This window comes from Aphelocoma coerulescens, chromosome 2, assembly GCF_041296385.1.
Source record: "Aphelocoma coerulescens isolate FSJ_1873_10779 chromosome 2, UR_Acoe_1.0, whole genome shotgun sequence".
NCBI lineage: Eukaryota > Metazoa > Chordata > Aves > Passeriformes > Corvidae > Aphelocoma > Aphelocoma coerulescens.
Window position 1 is genome coordinate 74,754,063 of NC_091015.1, and position 22,956 is coordinate 74,777,018.

A 22,956-nucleotide genomic window follows, 5' to 3' on the forward strand; every position below is an offset into this window, starting at 1 on the left:
AGGAACCAAAGTTTAAAGCTGACTTTTGAGAATAGAAAATTAAGAGAAGCAACAATTTGAGAAACTACAAAGAATGTAAGAGAAGCTGAAGTTTAAGAGAAGGTACAAACAACTTCACCACCAAAGGCCACCTCCACCATCAACTCCACCAATTTCTTTGAGAAAAAAATGGAATTCCTGCAAACCTGTTTTTGGTAAACAGCCACACAAGAAACTGCAGACCTTCATTTAACTTGCTCATCAATTTTCCCATAAGCATTAAAAAGAAAAAGAATGACAGTACTTAAAAACTGGCCAAGCTTTATTCAGTAAGTGACATACAATACAACCCTAACTCACAGAAACAAGTAAGTACAAAGAGCTTGTGACTCCATGTGCAATCTTCACCTAAAATGCTGAATGTGGTTCCATGCAGCACAAATGCAATTGTGTCAGAGAGAAGTTACAACTTGTATCTCTTCAGGCATCCTCAACATATCCCTTTGACCTAGGAATGCAAAATCTCCCTCACAGAAGAGTTGTCAATGAATGCATTTAATACTTTCTTTTTTTTAAGCTACTTTTAAAAGAACTGGCTTTAAACGTAAGTGGAAAGGAATTATGAAAGGTCTCAGGAAATAATTCATAGCAAAGAAACACAGAATTTATCAGGAGGCACAGCACAGAGAATGAATTTTAGTGTGGTAATGACAAGCACCTAAGCCTTGTTCTTCTCCCACTAGCCACAATGAATTAATTACATATATAAATAATGCATTTTTGAGATGAGGGAGGGTACAAAATGATGATTAAGGCAGCCCTGAACCATCTGTTCCTATTATTGGTACAGTAAGTCTGGACAAAGAATGCCTGGTATTAACAGCTTGACAGGATTTGCAGATTATGCCCACTAACAAGCACCACGTAAAGGTAGAGATAAATTATGCAGGATTGCCATAATGTTTTAACATTTTCTAGGTAATATTATTAAAAGGTGCTGTAGGATACAGAGGATCCAACACAAACATTCAGTCTTTTATTACAGGTCACAAAAGCCAAAGAAAAATATCTTTTATTTGCCTATTCAAAAGAAAACAAAGACTATAAGGAGAAGGTAAGCATCAAATCTCTTTGTAACAATGTCATTGTCTCCCTGTATCAAGCAAAAATCACCAGAGAAAGGGCAAAATTAAATCAACTTAAAAGTGACATAAATTATAGTGCACATTCACACTTTGCAAATAAGAGAAAAAACTGCCAAAACCCCCACAATCTTCAAATCTGCTGTGTGTTCAGCCTTGCCCGATGTTTCCAAATACTGGGAGCACTGATGGGAGTAAAATGCACTAATAATGAAGCAGCATACTCCTTGGGGGTTTGGCGTATGCAGGCTACTGTAACGCAAGAGTTCTTGCAAACAAAAGAAAGTTCAGAGCCTTCAAACTACAAAAAAAGTGAAGCAAAATTGACCATGAAACTCCTCCAAAGCTTGTGCAAGTCTCTTCAGGATCAATAAGAATTCTCATTCCGTGTGTCTGCCCAAAGAAGTGCAACAACTGATGGCCATAAAATTAATTCCAGCCAGTTATCACCATGAAAACACTTGCTGCTCATTGTGCTGTATGCAAATTCATGAAAAAGGATAGAAAACATCTTTGCAGCACAAGTGCAGAAACTTATACAGTGCCTAGTGAAAACTCAAAGCCAGTCATCCACTGCACATCTACCATGGAAACTGCCCTGAATATAATAAAAGTTCTGCATCCAATCTTGCAAAAATGTTTATTTAGGTACCCAGTTACATGGAGGTGTAGCAGCTCCAAATCTATACCACTAAGAGACTGATCAAAAAGAGTATGGCATGAAAATTTACACTGATGAAAATTTACACTGACAAAAATTTTGATGAGAACTATGAAACATGTAGCTGAGATCCCAGAAATAATTCACAGTACACTTAATGTTAGAAAGAAAAATATACTTGTTTGAAACATCTGCAACAAAGGTGCATACACACTTTTTACATATAAAAAATTAAGTTTATAAATTACATGTAAAGCTTGAAAGGGTTATGAAGGTAAAATTTAGATGTATCACTGCCAGGTGGGAGGGAATCATCACTGAGGATGCTGTACAGTACAGAGTACTGCTCTAGCCAGCCACTTGAGGAATGCTATGGGATCTAAACAAGAGCTACAGATATGGAAAGTTTTTTTTAATTTACTTTTCAAATGTTTGTGTTGGTCAGGGCTAAGATAAGCCACCATATCTACATCCAAACAACCCTTACTGGTTCCTTTTGTTCCCAAAGCAATTAAAAAGAGGAATAAAGTCTATAGAAGAAAACAACAGTAACTAAGACATGTTCTCACACACATCCCTGATCTACACAATGCTATTGCCATGAATTTTATACTCTTGAATGAGAAAGTAAATCAAACATTCTTCTCCCCCAGAAGCACTGAAACACCATCATGGTATGACAATGCATCCAACAAAAACTGTGACAACCTGTCCAACTCCTCACTCACTGCACTAATTAGGAAAGCATGGGGTTACACATTATTTGACCACAAATAAACCTCTAAAATACAAAAATTAGGAATAAATACACATTTTCTCTTCAAATAAAGCATTTGTTTAAATCTCGTCAAAAAGGAAAAACAATAGTCCCACTAAGGTTTGAATTTCAGATTTTTACATTTATTTTCCTTCTATGTCTGTTCTCAAAGCTGACAAATACTGAAAAATAGACAGGGGTCTTAAACAAGATGTCCTTAAAAAATCAACATTCAGACAATTATGTTTCAAGTCAAATAACACACAGTAAAATCTATTCACTCATTTCCAATGACAAGGACTCGGCTATTCCCAATGTATTCCTACAAAATGCTATAGTTGGGCAGCTCCTTTTAATTGCCAAAATAATTAGACGTTTCTGTTTTTCAAAACATGGTGATCTCTCTGAAATGGACACAAATGGTACCAAGAGCTTCATAGGAAGTGTAGCTTCAGGTCAGAAACATTTTATCTTACACCACAAGGCTGCCATTCAGGGCACATAAAAAGATGACACAAAAGTGAGCTCCTGACATTGCTTCCTAAAGGACACTGTGCACTTGGGGAAGCAAGAATTGCCACATGAGACTAAAGAGATACAGAAGGTTTTCTGCAATCAGAATATCCTCAGTAGGAGAATGAAGGAAAGGGAAGAAGAACTGTGCTTGATTGAAAAAAGACAGGAAACAAAATGACACGGTTTAATGCTAACATACATCCAAAATTGCAGACAAACTAGAGAAAACAAGGATAGAATCTAGACTTCATACAACAGTACTGGTACCCTGATCAATGGATTTAAACACAAAAAAGAAAATATTAAAATTCCAGAGATAAGCTCACAAAAAAACCCCAGACCCCCCAAACATCAGGCTTTTAAATAACTTGGAAAAGATCCTGGATTGATGAACCTACTTTGAAATTAGTACCCAACACAATGACAAAAGGGAAAAAAATTGATCTATTTGAACTGAAATAAAGTTGCTCTATTTAATAGGGAGACTTACTTATTAAAATAAGTTCCCACAGTTACCATAAGCTCCATTTCAGAGGTTTAATGTTGACCTAAAGCACCTCCTTCTAAGTCTTTCATATAGGATTTTTTCAAAAGATTTGAAATAACATGAGCCTCTAGCCTAAGCTCTACAGTGACTTTATAACATTAGGTTTTGTTACATGCTTAAAATAACCAGAGTTTCTAGAGTTCATATTCATCTCAGTTTTCATTCCTATATTGTCAAAATACATGAAATACTTTTTTTTTTTTCAAACACAAAACCATTCAGTCCCTGAAAATAATTTTTGTGCTAAAGAGAGAGCATAGACTCCTGAACCCTGCCCCCCTTGATTCTTTCAGCTGGTATCACAGTAAAAACCCCCAAGCACTAAAGAGAGGAAGACAGGACACGAGTTCCACGCATACACCACAAATCACACTCACGTCAAGTTAACCAGCTGCTCACTCTTCAAGTACCTACAGTGGCAAGTGTCCTTCCTGTAATTGAGCTAGCAGTTAATTTCTTACCTAAATAAATACAGTGGTAATGTTCAACCAGAAATTACCTGTATTCTTCCTGTTTTGTCTAGCTCTGACCAAATGTAATCAGCTTATAATTACACTAAGTAGCTTGCTTAGCATTCTATTTATAAAACTGATTAGATGCTACTAAGCAGAGCAGGCAATGGTTTAACACTTTATTTTGATGTTGAAAGCAGAGGCTATGGGAAAGGGAGCAAGGATGGCAGAGAGAACAAAAACCACTCAGAAAACTGTAGAAAGATTATTATTATTTGGGACCAAATCTGTTGCTTTATACACATTTTAAATTCGTGTTATTTGGTTCAATAGCACATATTTAGAATTTTGGAATTATTACCCTTAAATATTTCGATTACTCAAGTAGGTGTGAACAAGTGAATATTCAGCCATACTGTCTGCTGCTGACTCTTCCTGGAGAGAGAATATGGAATTGCCCTGACCTGGGAAAGAGAAAATCCAGGCTGCAGGAAAATTACAGACTACTGCTGAGGCCCTGTCCTGAGGTTAAGACTACTGAACAGAATGTGAAAAACTAAAGGGACATGACATGAGGAATTGCCAGATGTGACAGATAACATAATAAGATACTGACAAAAGCCACAGACAGCACCATGAGGGATGATTGGATTTTACACGTGTTTAAAGGGGAGTTAGGTGAGAAACAGCCAAATTTCACAGAAAACTGAAGGGGAAGCTGTAAGGTATTGGAGGTAGAACCTACAACACCAGCAATCCTTCAGTAACTGGATCTGTAACACCACAGAAGGCTAAGGTTCCCTAGATAATACATGAGGACCAATAGTGAAAAAGTAATCAGGGGTGAATAGGTCTTTTGGGAAGAGACTGAGATTTAAAAGAACACATAAAAATAAAAAGAGCTACAAAAATGGCAAGAAGGGTCAAGAAAAAGAACACAGATAAGCTAAGCAAAATGTGGCCAGTGCTGTCTGACACAGTCCTGCTCCTGCATCCTCATCAGAACTGTGAAACAAACCAGTTTTTCTGCCCTTACCACATGTATCAAACTTGCTTCCACAATCAAGGACGGTGCCAGGGTGCTTCCCCTGGCTAACAGTAGGACTCCTGCCTGGACAGATCAAATAACCTGGTTATCCCCATGTCAGCCAACACCCTCATCTACCCACCCCTCCCTAACAGGCTGTCAGACAGTGTCTTTGACAAACTGCTCAATTCAACTCATTTCCTAATTTATATAATGAATGTAATACTGCTTTTCTTATCTCCTTATATTAGGCTATTTTTGGCACTGGCAGTAATAAAAATCAAGCAAGTCAACAGTTTAAGTCATTTAAGCACTTAATATTTTTCTCTTGCTACTTTATCTTTTAGGTAAACCTGAAGCTCACAAGTTGAAAGTTCTGAATTTTCACACATACTGCTGTAAGTTGAACTTCGATTCCAAGAATTAATGCCCTGGTTTTCCAAGTAAGAGAATGGCAGGAGATTAATACCTTTCATACAGAGTGAAAGGCACTGATATGATATGATATGATATGATATGATATGATGGAACTGAAAGGAAGATAGAGGAAAATTCAGTTCCTAAACTGTCAGGTACGTGGGAGAAAAAAAAAGAAATCCATAAACTAGGGCAAGGGATTAAAAGAAACATCAATTTATCTGTGCTTATTAACAACAGCCCTTATTCCAATTCTTTGCAGAGAATAATAAACATGACTTCATCTTAACAACAACGTAGTGATAATTTTCCAAACACACGTACTCTTTATTCATCACTAAGATATTCAATGAATCAACTACAAATTTGCAATGTCCTGTCAAAAACTATTGTTTCTTTAAAAGATTAAAATAAAAGGGATTATACTCTATACGGGGGGCGAGAGGGGGGATTACAAAAGGTTTATCCTATATGCTAATTTCTATTTATAAAAATTGTTCTATTTACCTTTTTGTTTTCTTGTAGTTTTCCAGCTGTAATGTCTGCATACATTTGTATCTTTCCAATTCACACTGCTCACATAGTTCCTCAAGACACAGCAGATGATTCTCCATTTCCTCAAAGTTCGCCTCTAGCTGGGCTATAAGAAATATTTGTATCAATATCAAATTGCATCAACAGATGGACAACTCACCTGAACAGAAGCAGGATTTAGTAAATGTAAATAATTAACATGGTAATAACTACACACATGTAAATGGCTCCAAAAGATAAAACAAATCTCAGCCCAAATCCCACAGTAAAGAGTGGCAGCAGAGCCACGTTGAAGGGAGATCTACCTGAGGTTCCCTTGTGGTAAGGTGCTGAACCACTCTATTTGCCCCAGCATCGTGGTCTCACAGGTTTGTGGTCTATATTTGAGGAACAGAAGCATGCAGGACTCATACTTTTCCTTCCTGAGTGCTGACCAAAGCCAAGTCAAATCTTCATTTACTCAAATGAAGCAAAAGTAAAGCATACGGGAAAAATTTTAACTTTCACATGGTCTCATGGTAATATAAGTAAATATGTATTTATGTCTCTGAAGACAGACCCTTTACTGATAGCTAAATATAGAGATTTACCTATTTTACATACACGTAAATTTTACAATTAAATCTACCTATTTTACAAACACATCTCTTGATCTCACCTTTAAACATAATTGCTCAGTCTCAACTTCAAATAGATCTTGTCTATAACAAGTCTTGAGAAAACTTATCTCATCTCATAGCTCACATTGCTTTGAGCAGAAATTCCTGAGGTCTCTCCTCATCTGAATTAACCCATGTGAATCTTGTATCAAAGGATTACTCTCCCTGACAGTGATTAGTGCTAAATTTCATTTCTCTCCTCAGGATTCCACAGTGGAAAAACTATCTTCCCAAACCCTGACCAGCTAGTCACTCTGGGATGGAACTGTGTAAATTACAGGACTATTATTTGTCTTTTTGCCAGGATTTCTCCTATACCAGAGAGAAAGTAAATTGCAAGTGCAAGAATAATTCACATTTTCAGAAACAAATAGCAGCCAAAGTTAATGCATTTTGAATGCTCAAAAGAAGGAAACAGTTAGCTGAAGGCATCAGTCAAATCTTCCATTCTGGCTTGGCCATTCTATTTGAAGCCTGTCTTGGACTACACATAATTTCAACTTCCTTAGCCATTGCTCCATTATAAACAGCCATCCTAAAAAGGTTCCCCTAAAAAAGCAAAAGTTAAGACTTCATAAGCAAATTTCCTAGGGTAAATATTCATATGTTCACCTTCACTTAACACGATTTTTTTAGTCTCTAACAAGTAAGATCCACAACAGTATGAAAGGGAAACATGAATCATATAACCAGCAAATATTTCCCTTAATTATTTGGCTGTATACAGATCACTGAGGGGACAGGGGAGGGACTAGCAAAAAAAATAAAGAAAGGCAGTTGACAATTAATGCAGAAATAAGTCTGAGGGGAAAAAATGTTTTCAGTTCTACATATTGTGATGTGGAACATTCATTGTTTACCACATACTCAATTTTCTCTCACAAAATCCTGATGCATTCAAAGTGTAATATCATGGTTACAATTATAATTGGCAGGACCTTTTTGCTTAAGATGGACTTCTCTGAGTGTATTAAAATCCAAATACTTATATTGTGCTAACTTGCTTTTCAGAATGATTGCTCCCTTATTAATCTGCAAAATTCTCCAACACAGCAGGGCTGAAGACAATTTTGTAAGGTACCTATCAACCACTGTTTTTTCCACTTAAAAAACCTACCACCTGCTTTGCTGTATTTGCTATTGAAATAATATTAAAAGACAACAACAAAGGACAGGAAAATAAAGAAGATAAAGAAAAGTGAATTCTAGAGAGCAACTGATTCCTAGCACTAGCATTTGAGCAGCCTCTAGTGGGAATTGCAGAAAACACCGTGCTCCTGAAGAACAGGAATGGACACTAAAGATCTCACCAGGAGGCAACAATCCTGCTTTACTGCAACACACGTTTCAGAAGTTTTTTTCCTTTCTGAAGTGAAAGAAAAATTGCATTTCACAAAAAGAGTTTGAAGACAAGCTCTGGTGCAGTAGCACCAGCTTCAGCTGAGAATTAACATCTCTCTTACCCAAAAGAGAATATATGCACTGTGCATACAAAGGCAGTACCAAACAAACCCATAGATTTAATTGATTTGAAACTTAGGCTGTAAAAAACCCCATCTTCTCTAAATCTTTTTCAGATTTTAAAAAATATATTTACCTCTAGATTAGGAATTTTCATGTATAGCAATATGCCACACTTGGCAGAAATAGTATTTTTTATTAGATAGCTGAAAAAAATAACTTGTTCTTTAGGTCACATCACTCCAATTATAGCCTGTATTTCTTACATTACCACAAGTGTAACAACATTATTTGAAGTTTTTAGTTTTAATTCTTCTAAAGTATGTTTCAGGTTTGGTCAGATGACATCACATTGAATTATCTTCCATCAGGACACACTGTTTTTCTTAGTTTACCAGCTATTAGATATTGAAGTGCTTACTGAGAACACAACAACTACAGATTTTTTTACCTGAAACACTTTCTTTCTAAAGTGTACCTAATTTAAACTTACCACTAATTTTTCTAACTGAAACCTATGTTATCTGTAGTTCTGTATGAGTACAAAATTTGTTAGAATAGCTAAATCACAGCTGTATGTCAGAAAATAGATTTCCACTAACTATAGATGTATCTTTCCTTCACTGTCCCAGCCACTCAAACAACAGAAACCATGCAGGAGTATTAAAGACATTTCTACAAAGCTCATTTATTTCCTGACTAAAAGGCAAAAAGCAGAAAGGATGGAAGCAATTACATCAAAGATGTTCCCTCTACCTCTAGGCCACACAGGGGCAGATATTACTAAAAGCTTAAAATGAGCAGTGAAAGACATATATGAACAGAAAGAGTTCAATTCAACAGCCACAAAAAAAGGAAAGAATTTTATATAATTACAGTTCTACTAGTGCTCAATTTTTATCTGTTTTTACAGAAAAGATCTTAAACCCAGCTCGTATTATACCACTTACATGAAGTTAAAGCAGCTTCTTTGCTGCAGCCACATTGCAAGTATCCTAGGATCCTTTTCCTTGTGTATTTAATCCTCAGACACCTCCAAGTTTACAGCACCAAACTGTATGCCTTTTATACATATATATCTCTACTTCTCTGCTGAAGTGTTGTGCCCTGGAACCTAAGGAGAAATTCCCTGTTGAACACAGCTATCTTTACACTATACTATTTGAATCCCCTGGTTTTATGTAAATCTTCCCAATATTTTCCGGAATTTTCTCAGTAAAAGATAAACGCAAATTCTGAAAAAATTAGACTGAATTTTGCAAAGCTAGAGAATGGCAACTTTCATACTCGATACACCATCTGAAATAAAAAAGACTGACCTTCTGCTCAAGATTATAAACAAGGATACTTCTTCTAAGCAGTGCAAAAGGTCCTGCTTCTCCAATGGATTTTCACACCCATCTAGCCCATACTTCAAAAAAAACCCCTAAAGACTAAGGGGCAAAGGCTTTCATCTCCACGACTACACCCCCAGCCTTATATTCTTCCCAGTCCCACCAGTAAAATATTTTCAACCTATGTTGGATCTGTCACCTATGTACAAAACCAGTCTTTCCGAAACTAGTATCCAGTTAATTGCTTAACATTTGATCTTTCAAAAAAAAAAAAAAAAAGGAAAGGAGAAAAACTAGATTTGAATCAATGTTTGTTTGTATTGATTTGCTGAAATCAAAACAGATGTTTGAGCAAAATGCCACTGCTCAAACATAAAACATATTCCATATTAAGATAGGTATGTCAGATATCGGCAAGCAGGTATTTTCTACAACATCTCAAATAAAAACTGCCTTAAGTGATTATTCCAATTTTGCACTTTGAAAGGGCAGTAACTGTCCTTTTCACTTTTACATGAGAGTAAATTTTTCTTCAAAGTTCTCAATAGCAGCTACAAGACGTTGCATAATACAATAATTTTATCAAATGAAGACACAGACTTTTTACTTCAAGTGAGGAATGACTGATAATATGAATATCTAAGCTAAAGAACTTTATAATTGCTAATAAAAATGTGTCTTGTAATACAGAGCAAAAGCTGAAGAATCTGTACATGAGTCATACCAATTTTAAGTAGGTCACTAAAAAGGTTCATTTCCATTATCTGAAATTTCTTTTACCAAAAGCAGCCAGGCTCCTCTATCTACCTTGAAAATGAAAGCATGAATACATTTATTAGAAACATATCATGTCACAAGACAGAACCATTATTTTGTTGAAATGATGAAGGTTAGACAAATTACATCTTGGATGCATAACCCAGCACTTTGCAATTCTATTTCCACTTTTTTTTTACAGAATGTTTCACTCATATTGAAAATTTACAGTCAAAGTAATAGTCATCTCTTGGAAAACTGAATACAGTTTACATTTATATGAAGCAGTTAGTTAAGAGTTACAGAAACTAAAAACAGTGAGCAGAATATTGCAGTAAATTTCTGTTAAATCATCTCCAGAAGGTTAAATGTTGAATTTCATATAAATGATACCTATCTCTTAAAATAGACTCCATAAAAATTATTAGAAGAAAAAATAAAACCTGAAACAATTCAGAAAAACTCACAGTTGCTAGGAGGAACTAATAAGAAACTCCAGATAAACAATAAAACAGATAAAATCTGACATAAAAGGTAAAGCTAGAAGGTTTGGTTCAAATCTCACAACTCTAGCAGTATACTTCAAAATTCATTAGCTTCCCTGAGCAGGCTGCTGAATGCTTCCTTAAATCCTACTTTTGCAGTATCAAAAATATTCTAGAGATACACCTCTCCAAGAAACTCTACAATCAGATTAATTCTGGTTCATAAAGCTGTATTAGGAATCAGAAGGTAGCCCAAATTCATCAGGATTTACAGCATTTGCAGTTATGAGCTATAAAGGCAATTCCATTAGCTTTCTATTATATTGTTTATCTTTGGGCTATCAGTGGACTGCACAATGATATTGAAACCAGTATTTTAATAAAACATTATCTGAACTTTTATTTCCTTAGAATTTTTTTTTCAAAAAGCCAATATTAAATGGTTAGCACAGATGATAAAGCCTTATTAAACAAAATGGTATAAGAAAATTGTAATAAAAACTGGAATACATTCCTTGGTTCAGAAATAAATAGCAAAGTTATTACCAGCCTTCCTAGGAACAAAAGCTGATTTGTGCAGGTCCACTGACCATAGCAGAATGAGAAATTAGGCTCTGAAGACAGAAAAGAACCCTCCTTTTCTTCACATCACATCAGCATGTAAATCCAGCCCACCCCACAAAAAAACAGAGCTGCAATTACATGAGGAATTTCTGCATGCTTCCCAGCTGCAGAAAGAAAGCAGAGTGCAGTCACGGTCCCTGGGGAACTTAGCTACCTAAAGTCCATATGCAGACAGCAGTTTTTTTAAGCTTTAATTTGATGCACCTTGTATAGATTTCCATGGAAGCATCAAGAGACGTGCTGCGGACAGACAGGGTTGCTGCTTGTCAAATGCTGCATCCCCCTTTCAAGGCTCAGCAATGGTAGAGATTCTCAGAGACTAAGAGTCCCCAACATTTTTTTCCTAATTTAATTTTTAACAGTGAATCAACAGTTTTGTATGAGAGGTTCCAGAATTAGTCCACCAAAGCAGATATCTTTTCATCTTTTAAATTAAATGAACAGGTTAATATTTGATAAAGTTATAAAAACTGCAACCCACCTAACAAACACAAAGTATTTGCTAATCTTAAAAGGCAGCATTAATATTCACCTATAGAAAAGCTGGGTATCCGTTCAGAATATCTTAACCCCATACATTAATTCAAACTACGGAAGTTAGCTTTGGAACCAACAGTTACTCAAAACCAAAGGCTTATGCCTTGAAAGTGTCCCTAGCCAGGTAAATTTCCCCTCATCCCACCCCAAAGGATGAGTTAAAACATAATTATATAAAATTACATAGACTCCAAAAGAAGCAGCTATATACATGAGTGTTCATGCTATCAAAGGTTTTAACAATTTAATAAGACTTCAAGAATAGCGTTTTTCAGCTGTTCAAACATCTGTCATTTTTTTTTTTTTTTCAAATAATGACACATACGAAATTTTAACTGCTGGGAGAGCAACCACTGCTACTTGTTGATATTTTAAAAAAACCAGTTTGTTTCAGAACTACAGTTTTACCACAGAAAGCAAAATTAAATTTGATAACCACAACATTCACAACAGCTGAACTACAGCCTAATCCTCTGTACTAACTTGAATGCGTGTTATGTCTATAAGAACTTACCTAAGCTTGCTGTGAGGCATTCCAGATCTGCTAAAAACCCCGGTATTTGCTGAAGCTGATCCTGCAGTTCCACCAGACTGTTCCTTTTCTTCTCCCAATGTGCAGAAAGCATCACGACTTCACTATCGACCAGCTGCAACAAACAGGTCCTTAATTGCAAATTTATTTACCTGTTTATGAGTATCTTGACTAATTTTTTTGATTAATACATTTGGAAGCATAAGATCAGCACAGCAACCCCACAGCACTGCCACTTGTGTACTTCTCAAGTAAATACACAACATGCTCAAAAACATCCCCTGTAGTATGGAATATTTCTATCAAAATGCATTGAAGAAAAATATGACAGAAAGTTATTTCTCAATATACTAATCAATGCAGGAAGTATTTTATGGATGTTATTAACTGTAAACAAGATGTACCTGAAATTTTGGCAGCAGTGTTGCACTGGTGCATAATAACAATGCAGTGCTGCAATTTTAGGCATATTTAGATCAACAGTTTAATGTTGCCAGCCATTCCAATTTCATCTTCACAACAAAACTGAAAACTCTTCACGTGCAAAATAGTCTAGAAAATTAAGTAAAAGGAATGACAAAGTTGCCTTTATAATAGTACTGCTCTTCTGCTCTTGTGATAAACTGCAGTAGTGCCAAGCGTTTATGAGCACATTTCTACATTAGTTCAATTTTTGTTGTTTCATTCTTCCTAATTTTTTCTTATATAATACGATAATGAGAAAAGGATACACTGCTTAAAAGTTTTGCTTATATAGGTCAGATTCTATGAAAAACACCAGAATCAAGAGATCTTAGGTAACAAGTGTTTCCCTTACATATAATTGACATGATTCAATTACTGTTTCCCTGCTCTTAATTCCATTATCCACTCTTCCTCTTGCACACAACTACAGCCTGTGGCTGAATCTGCATTTTGAATTCCTCAATTTCTATAGTTTTTATTTGCAGAAACCTGAGCAACGGGCAAAGATGCTCTCAAATTTACAATTCTACCCACTTTAGATCAATTCTCTTAAAAGAACAACTTCTATCTTTTGCAAATTCCCTCAGCTATCTATCCCTGTTAAAAGAACATCCTGTTTCACCAGACAAGTTTTGGAAACTTATTCCGAAGCCCAGTGAGAAATGGAACACTTCAGAAGACCAAACAGTCTTATTTTAAAAAGCCAGGTCTATTTTGGAAGCTGGGCTATGGTATTTATCTCAGTAAAACAGTAAAGCAAACAAAAAACCCAAAACAAGCCACCATAAGATGGGGACAAACACCACGAACATTTCAGCCCAGAGATAACTGAATGCAGCTGAAATGACAATCATCTAAAAGGACTATTTTATACATGGAACTGGTAGTTAACATCTGCCATTTAACATGGTAAGACTGTAGGCTGCAATTAAAGCTTGAAATTTTCACTTTCCTTCTCTATTCAACATTTATAAATAAGACAGCAGAAGTAAGAAGAAATAGGACGCTGGACAAGTGCACCTTTAGGTCTTCTACAGTACAGTTAATCTTCTGTGCTTACACAGTCTTTATTTTCCACTTTTATAAAAAAAGTAACAAACAAAACAAAATTGTATAAGCAATACATAAACTGGCTTATGCCTGAAGTAAATACCTGCATTTCACAGAAAATTTCAGGTTTTTTCAAGTTTTTTGTTCTCATTTTCCCAAGCAGCCATAATATGTGGGAATAAGGTTATATTGGATTTATATATATGAAGCCTCTCATTGCTTTCAGAATGACAGCTTTTAAAGCGAACTATAGCAAGTATTACAAAATTGTGATCACATCATTTAAGAGACTGGCTAAAAAAAAAAGATCATTGTGAGCAGTAAAACATGCCAAATGGGCAAGGAGAACTCCATCTCCAATGCCTGAAGGTTTTCACTAGAATGCCAGGAAAAGTAGGGCTATACCATTAGGCAAGAGAAAGAAGAACATAAGAGACTTTCTTTCTTACCATAAATACACAGTGAGTTACTTATCCATTGGAAAACTATAGAGAGAAGTCTCCTAAGTAAACAGAAGAGCCAGAAAGGATGTACCCAGCCAAAGTGAAAGTTTCAGCCAGGACAGAGAACCCCACAGCTCAGTCCTGCTCTGCATCATGACCACCCAGATTACACTGTCTGCCCCTTAAATATGGCTCGAAATTGAAAGCCTGGTGCTGAGTAATGCATTGGTAATACTTACTAGAAGTTTCCTTTCCTTTCATTCCACAAATAAACCACACTACTTGTCACTTTGCTTCCAGGGCAGGAATAGTGAATGAAATGAGGAGAAAACACAAACACTTCCCAAATCTTTTTAGCTGGGCAATCCAGTCTTGCTGTCCCTTGTGCACTAGGAGTGGGCAGCAAACAGTGTCAGTGCAACAGCCCTGCCTGACACAAACCACTGAGGTGCCTCAACCCCAAATACGTTCTGTACTTTCCCAGCCACCCCCCACTGCTTTTAAAGAGCTACAGCAGTAACATGCAACATCATCTTTGCAACTGTTTACATTGCATTATTTCAGGTTTGCAATACATCGTTGTATACATTACTGTGTGAGTGAACAAGGCTGCATAAGTGCTTACCTAGGGGCCAAGGTTAACCCTGTAGGCTAGTACTAACAATTTTTGTTTAAAATTATTTACACACTTCAAAATATTTCAAGCATGGCATTATTTTTTCTTACCTCTCCAGCTTTTGCACAATCTTTGGCTCCTTTATGAAGGGCAGCCCAAGCATCTTCATATCTGAAGAAAAGATAAATTACTTTTCTTACTGTGCTCTCCTTACCAAGGAATTAATGGATGTCACTGTACTTATATTTACAGGTACTACCAGAAATTACAGCTTAAAAAGCTGTGTAAATCTTTCCAGTACTTACTATTCTGCCAAGACAAATATGCAGTGAGAAATAATGTCTTTTAAAGAAAAAGTGATTCATACTCTTTAACCTGACAGCTGGCATTAAAAGCTAAATGGACCCAGCAATACTTGTAAGACAACAAACTGCCTTAAACATTACTTGGAATCCAATTTCATTAAGAAAATGAAAAAAATTAACAAAATTGTAATCATACATAATGATTGCTTGATCCAATAAAAAAAAAGACAGAAGGAAATTATATCAAACATGTCTAAGTTATGACACCACAGACTGGGGCTCAGTGCTTGCCTCCTTCAACCCTCTGCATCAGAACATGGACTAAAGTCATCTTTCAAATGTGGCTTTTCCTCCAGAACTTCAGTTTCATTAACATGACAGCACTTAAGGATTGGGCAAGCTTTAAACACATGAGTCATTTGGTAACCACTCCACACTACTAACTGCAGAGCATCCAAAAACCTATTAGCAACACTTTGATTTTCTTCTCCCTTTCTCAATCTAATATAGGAAGCAGACACTAATAAAGGACAGGAAGGTCATACCTGCTTAGTAATTCCAGCCCAGCAGAAAACTCTGGCAAACACTGAACAGTTCTGTAAAACAAATTCCAAATATACAAAATCACTAATAATAGAAGGCTGTTATAAAAGATGTGTGCACACAGTTGCCTTGACAGATATGCTGAGCACAGAAATGCTTCCTACTGTTCTTACTTGGACAAACATTTTGCCAATTTTGGTGTAAAATGCATTACACAGTGTATCTTACAAGAATATTCCAAAGCTTTTTTCCCTTGCTGTTTTATGATAGCCTACTCTTACCTCTTTTCAACTGTGTCCATCAAAAACAAGTTTTATGAAATAATTTCTAAGTATAGTTAACAAAGACACAGGACAAAAATCATTTTAATTTAAAACAGAGCACAGAAATATTCTGAAAAAAAGACTACTACACAAGTTCATGTCCCTCAATACAAGATATTGCACTTAATATATCCTACACTAAAAATAAATACTAAGCTAAAGAACCTTTGCCAGTTTAATGCTCTCATGATCTCTTATTCCATGCATACACTTTCATTAATAACAGCTTGAATTATAAAGACGTCTTATAATAAGTTATAGAAAATTAACAATGCGGCATTTCGAAGGATGTGAAGATATTGATATCATCCAAGATTAGTCTCCTGGAAGATCACCCAAACAGACTGGTTTGCACTACCATCTAAACAACCTGAATGGAAAAAAAAGCAACCCAACTGCCATAAATTAAACCTTTTTGTCCTTAAGGCAAGGGAAAAGTGACAGAACCAGTAAGGTGGAAAGGGATCCCAGGAAGTTTCTACTGCAATCCCCTCTCAAAATCAGGATCAGCTATGAGATTGAAGCAGCTTCCTCAGGAAGCTGTTCTCAGCTTTTCCTGCCTGACCATTTCTTGTTTCAACTTACACCTATCACTTTTTGTGTTCCCACCACACACCAGTTTCCTCAATAACCACTTCACAGGTAATGACAGGCTGCTGCTAGGTCTCCCAGAAGTTACCTATTCTCCAGGCTGAACAACTGCCCCTCTCAGCCTTTCCTCGTACACAGAGTTCCTGCCCCAGCCATTTTGGTGGCCCTCCACTAAATTGCTCCAGAATATTAACACCTTTCTCACACTGGGGACCAAAGTGGACAGGGCAGTTAAAGTGTGCTGAATTCAGGGGACAATCACCTTCCTCAATCCCACTGTCTGGGTCTTATTTGTACTGCCCCATTAGCTCTTGGCCTTCCCTGCTGCAAGGCATGTCCCTGGCTCACATTCAGCCTGCTGTCTGCCAAGAAGCCCAGGGTCTTTTTAGCAAAGCTATGTCCCAGATAGTCTGTCAGCCCTGGTCTGCATTGTTGCAGGGGATACTTTCTTCCCAGGGAAACAGGAATTTGTACCTCTTGATTTTCACGAGGTACCTCTTGGCACACATGGTCCTATGGGCTTTTATGGATTAAGTATCTTCAATCTATCTTCATTCACTACTGGTCAGGCTCCTTGAACCCTTTCACTAGGCACAAGGCACTAAGCCACAAAGGCATTAAATAACTCAACAGCATCTACATTTGCTGTAATTCACCATTCATCACCAATCCCATGTTTTCCTTCAGCCTTTTATTACCCTTTTATGCAGGGCTAGAAGCTCTTCTTGTCCTTGACATCTCTTGTAAATGTCAATTCCAGGTGAGCTCTGGCTTTCCTAAGGCTATTCCAGCATGCCAAAGAGTTTATGAAGAGGCATCAAGAAGTTGTCCCTGACACCCTCCCAGGACACTTCTTGATTGCACACTGATGTGTTGTCCTTCCAGCAGCTGGAAGCTATAGGCCCCCACAAAAAGGGGGGTTTAATGATACAGAGAATTCTCCAATTTGTTTAAAGAAAACATCATTCTCTCCCTGGTCAGAGGATCAGTGACAAACTCCCATTGCAACACCACCCTTACTGGCCTCTCCTTGGCTCCCATCCATATGGCCTCACCCATCCTTACAATCAAACTAAGCTGTGTTTATCCCTGAACTTTATCAGCAAAACAGAAGCCACCCCAGCATTCCCCTGTTTCAATTTGTTCACCCAGTGCTTTTCTCAAAAATTGATGGATATTTATTACAGTACTCCAGAAGAACCAAAATATTATGGACTGGAAGCACACAGAGAAGGCAGTTGCCTAAAATAGTTTTATCCAAACTTTCCCCCATTCTTAGTCTCCATGCCTTGTCAATAAAACTGGTCTTGTTAAAAAAAAATTACCTCCAAAATATCAGGATTCAGAACTTAAGACAGTTCATTTCAGATGCTTTATTTTTAGCACTGGGCTTGTGTATAAACTAATTTGAGTCTACATAGTGAGTTTTAGCAAGAACATGCTTGACACTAAAGCGTATCTCAGCTGATCTGAAGAAGTAACTCTCACAGATGCCATTTCCAGACATCAAGTATTCTTTCCCTGTAGCTTACAGAGGTTGAAAGAAAGAGCAGAGAACTAAAATGCGGAGGACTGAAAAAAAACCCCAAAACAATGAAAGAAAAATACCCAAACCAGCACAATTCTCAAAACTTCTTAAAACAGATAATTGAAGTATTTCATTACACACATATTTTCCACAATAAAAAGGCTCCTATTTCTGTTTTCATACTATAAAACCTCTGAGTTACAATTTTAGCACATGAGATTCACAGAGGCTGCAAACAATTACATTTCAGTGTACTGCAACCTGAATCCTCTGTGAGGTACTACAATAACACTGCATATTCATTTCATTTAAATAGTAATTTATAAACCGATTGACAGCCATTAGAAATTACTTAGGCCTATCAATGAAGGCTCTATTAAGCAATGCATTTTCTTTGGTTAAGCTTTTCTGTTGTCAAAATAGTAAAGTTATATGCAAATGTTCTTGTAATTGGCTCATATATATGAGCGTCTTCAAATTTTTCCTTAACAACAGCATCCTATATTAATGCTATATATTAAGACATTCAGAAGTACCTCTGCCTGCTTTTCTTTGCATCTCTTGATTTGTCGCCCAAAGTCTTCAACCTACAAATCAAAACACAAATCCATTAGACATTTACAACACCAAAAAGAGAGAACAAATTGTTTGAACACATAATGTGTTAATTCCAGCCTATTAGTTAATTTTGTTTCGGCTTGTTTCACAAATAATTCAAATTTCACTTAGTTTTGTGGAGACCTCCATATGAATTTACTTCCACTGACACTGCTGCTAAAACTTGAGATTTTTTGTAGAAGTGCATCAGGCATTTCAGTATGAAAAGTTTAATGGGAGTTGTGTATACAAGTCATCCATCTCTTGATACAGTTTCCTTAGCAGACAGGAATTAAAGACCAGCATAGAAATAACCAATCCAGCCCTGAGGAATACCATTTACAGGAAGGCTCTCGTAGCAAGGAAAAGCATGACAGTCACACATACACATGTACCCACTTGCCACAAGTCTGCCAACACAAAACTAGCACAAGTTCAACTTCTCTTCTGCCAATTTTCAGAATCTCTAGCAGCATCACCCCAGTGCACTGCTACTGAGCATATCTGAGGCTTGTTTCACACGTGGTCCATTTCAAATTGACTGGTATGTTGCTCCTCAAAAGCAAAAAAAAACCCTCCAAAACAACCCTCCTCCCCCCAACTCTTTCCACTCTTTTTCGGACAACCTGTATATGCTAGTTGAGTTGACACAGTACAGTGAGAACCAAAACCTCTGGCTATTCCCTGACCACCAAGGCAATGGCTGTCCTCAGTCTCAAGGCCTTTTGGAGCCACAACTGTCCAGGACAGTAAGAATTAGGAAGAAATAAAATGACATAGACACAAGCAAGGTGAAAATGAGCTTTGAGAGCCAAAGATACCCTTCAGAGAGATCTGTAATCCTGAGTGACCCAGGGACTGAGAAACAGCCTAATATACAGACATTCAGGCTGCTTCAAGGGGGGAGCCAAAGCACTCCCCCAGACTCGACCACCACGTATTTTCAAGGAACTAAAGGAAACTTCAAAGCTCTACAGCAAAATAGGTGGTTGAGAATTTGAGAAAAGACATGCTAAGGCAGGTCTCCACACCCTCTCAGAGAACTGTTTATAACAGCTAAACCAAGTAGCAACAACCACAGCACACGGAGGAAGAACCCCACTGCTGAAGGGAGCTGTGCAATTTGCCCTTCTCTGCTGCCATGTTCCCCAGTATGCATCCCAGCCTGAAACAGCAGCAGTCCTCTGCATCCATTTTGGTTGTTTTTCCTCCTCCTGCAAAAGCCTGCTAACAGGTAAATGGGTCAAAATTTAGATACCTTGCTCACAGGACACACAGAAATAGACAGCAGACACAACTGAGCAAGGAACGAGGCCAAAGGAATGGCTAATAACTCCAAACTGCTCTTTTTAAACCATACAACCCAGATTTAATCTTTTTGAGCCACACATACATGTTCCCTTATTCCTTGGGAAGTTATATTATTTTCTTAAAAGCCCTGGAAAACCTTTCCCCTCACAATTTCAAGAAATTCATCTTGTTCTACTTTGCAAGCATTTATGTGAAGTTAACAAATTGGCCACAACTTGACACCAAAAACACTTTCTTTGTGTTTTGAGAAGTTGACAATTTTAAGCTAAAGTCTCAACATCACAAAATTACTTCTATTACTACTTTGGTGGGGTGCAGAACAGAGTAATCCAGAACACCAAGAAATGAGGTTTCATGGTCTAGGAAGGAAGAGAGGGCAAACCAGATCAACTTGTGTTCTGGCTACATGGGAACACTAAAGGGAAAAAAAAACCGCCTTCCACAATCTCTGCCACTGTGGTTCTGAGATACAGGTTCCCAATGGCAAAAAAAAAGATTACACCGCAGATGAAAATACCACTTAAAGACGGGACACTGGAACAAGGGTTCATTAATGGAGCTGCCAAAACACAAAGATGGACATTATGAAATCAGGGACTGTTCTCAGGACAAAGCATTGCAACACCAGGAAGAAAGAAAAATAGAGACTACATGGAAACATACTGACTCCACTGCAGCAATATATGGAAACACAGAGTTAAATGATCACCAGATCTGGCATGTTATGACCTTTCTGTTGTCCTCTTTCACCATGTGAAAAACACCCTTTTCAAAAGAGCCTTAGACTGTACTGAGATATCAACTCCTCTGAGGACCAAAAAAAAAAAAAACCACAGACAGACATAAAGCAATACTTTTGTCTGTATTTTTAAGACAGTTTAATATTCAGTTGCTGTCTGGTAAGATGAGACAGATAACATGTAAGCAATTTATCTGTTTGACTGGTAGCCTCTTCTACCAATTTCTCTTGACCATCACACACTGGTACAAGTAAGTCACGATGAACTACTTATTTTAAGTTTCTGGGGTACACAGACATTCCCCACTATATATAAATATTTACCATAGGGGTATTTATAAGGCAGCCTTAACATCGACAAAGAACATACAGTTTTTAAAAGTAATTGCTTACAACACAATACTCCCCCGTGGCTCATCATGAGCCAACAGCTCTGCAGCACAAGCATGACCTTGTCCTCCGGCCACTCGCTGACTTCCAATGACACTCACTTGGGCCACCTGCTTGTACTAAAAACAGGATCGACACGGGGCCTATCCAAATAAACCTTGTGAGGCAACATAGGAAGAGTATCTTTCTACTTTTTTAGTGCAAGCGAGGGGCTGTTCCATATGCTTATCCTGCGCTTCTTTTCCCCAAGAGACAGTAACTCATCTTCCAAGGAAAAGCAAGTTTCCCCATACAGCAAGCGGAGCCCAGCAACGCTCTTTAAGGGATTACACTGATCCATAAAACCTTGAAGGCCGCTTACTTCATAAAAAATTCAAGCGCGCTAATTGACCCCATTCACATCTTCTCTCACAACAGCGGTCTGTCTGTCCCTCTCTCCCTCCTTCCCCTGACCGCAGCTGCTTCCCGGGCACCGCGGCTCCTCCTCCTCCCCTGAGCCGCCCGCGGCACCGCAGGGCCCGCCAGCCCGCCATCAGCCGTCCAGCCCAGGCGGGAACACGGGGGGATGCGGGACCCTGGAGCCGCGCTTCCAGCCTGTCCCCGCAATCAGGAGGGCACCGCGGGTGACAGACCACCCCTGGCAGTGGGTCCCGTCTGCGCAATCTCCTCCTCTTCCTCCCTCCCTGTGCCAGTCCACGCCTTCCCCGCCACCCGGTCACCTGCTTTGCCCCCCCGGCCCGGCCGGGCTGCGGGACGCGAGCCCCTCTCCCGCTCCCCCCGCCAGCCCCGCGGTGCCGTAGGCGATACCCACCCGGCAGTGAGGTCCTGCTGGACGCTCAGCAGCCGCTCCCGCAGCGTCTCCAGCATCTTCCCAGCCTTCCCTGGCTGCGAAGGCCAGCGCCGGAGGGCGGAGCGCGGGCGGGGCTCGGCTACGTTCCCGCCTCCGGAGCCACCGCCCCTCAGCCCGCCCCGTCTCTTCCGCCTTTCCCGGCTCCCTGTGCATCCTCTGGAGGCTGGGAGCGCGGGGGTTTGCTGGGGGGAGCCGAGCCGCTCGTTCTGCGCTCCCCCCTTGTGCGAGGGTAGAACTGCGTTTAAAGCCTGGGCGGTTTCAAGGATAGATTTTGAGCAGTGTGTGTTGCGGCTTTTTAGAGGTTACTTTAAAGCCCCTTGGCAGGTTGGGACCCTCACCAGAGTGATTTTGACATCAGCGATGGTAGTGTAGGAATGACCTCCTTAGAGAAACAAAATTGATCAAGGGACTGGAGCATCTCTTTTATGAGGAAAGGCTCAGGAGGCTGGGCCTGTTCAGCCTTGAGAAGAGGCAGCTGAGGGGGACCATATAAATGTCTGTAAGGTCTGAAGGGAGGGCGTCAAGAGGATGTATCCAGGCTCTTCTTGGTGGTGCCAAGCAATAGGACAAGAGGCAACAGGCATAAACTGATGCCCAGGAAGTTCCACCAGAATATGAGGAAGAACTTGACTGTGTGGGTGACCGAGCACTGGAACAGGTTGCCCAGAGAGGTCGTGGTCTCCCTCTTTAGAGATATTCAAGATGCCTCTGGATGCAATCCTGTGCCATGTGCTCTAGGATGACCCTGCTTGAGCAGGGAGGTTGAACCAAATGATGCACTGTGG

The 22,956-nt window shown here is 38.5% G+C and overlaps 1 protein-coding gene across 2 annotated transcripts in view; it reads right to left on the minus strand.

Annotated features, from left to right (window-relative positions):
• Positions 1 to 22,232, minus strand: part of DTNBP1 (dystrobrevin binding protein 1) — a 65,877-nt gene extending 43,645 nt beyond the window's left edge. For both annotated transcript variants that reach the window (XR_011149127.1, XM_069008037.1), the window contains exons 1-6: positions 22,133 to 22,232; positions 18,821 to 18,871; positions 15,845 to 15,895; positions 15,105 to 15,165; positions 12,403 to 12,535; positions 6,006 to 6,138 (exon numbers count right to left, since the gene is read on the minus strand). Coding sequence is in view for 1 of the 2 variants with exons in the window: in XM_069008037.1 (XP_068864138.1) it covers positions 6,006 to 6,138; positions 12,403 to 12,535; positions 15,105 to 15,165; positions 15,845 to 15,895; positions 18,821 to 18,871; positions 22,133 to 22,188 (485 nt within the window). In the remaining variant the exon portion in view is untranslated. The remainder of the gene's footprint in view (positions 1 to 6,005; positions 6,139 to 12,402; positions 12,536 to 15,104; positions 15,166 to 15,844; positions 15,896 to 18,820; positions 18,872 to 22,132) is intronic.
• Positions 22,233 to 22,956: the final 724 nt, after the last annotated feature.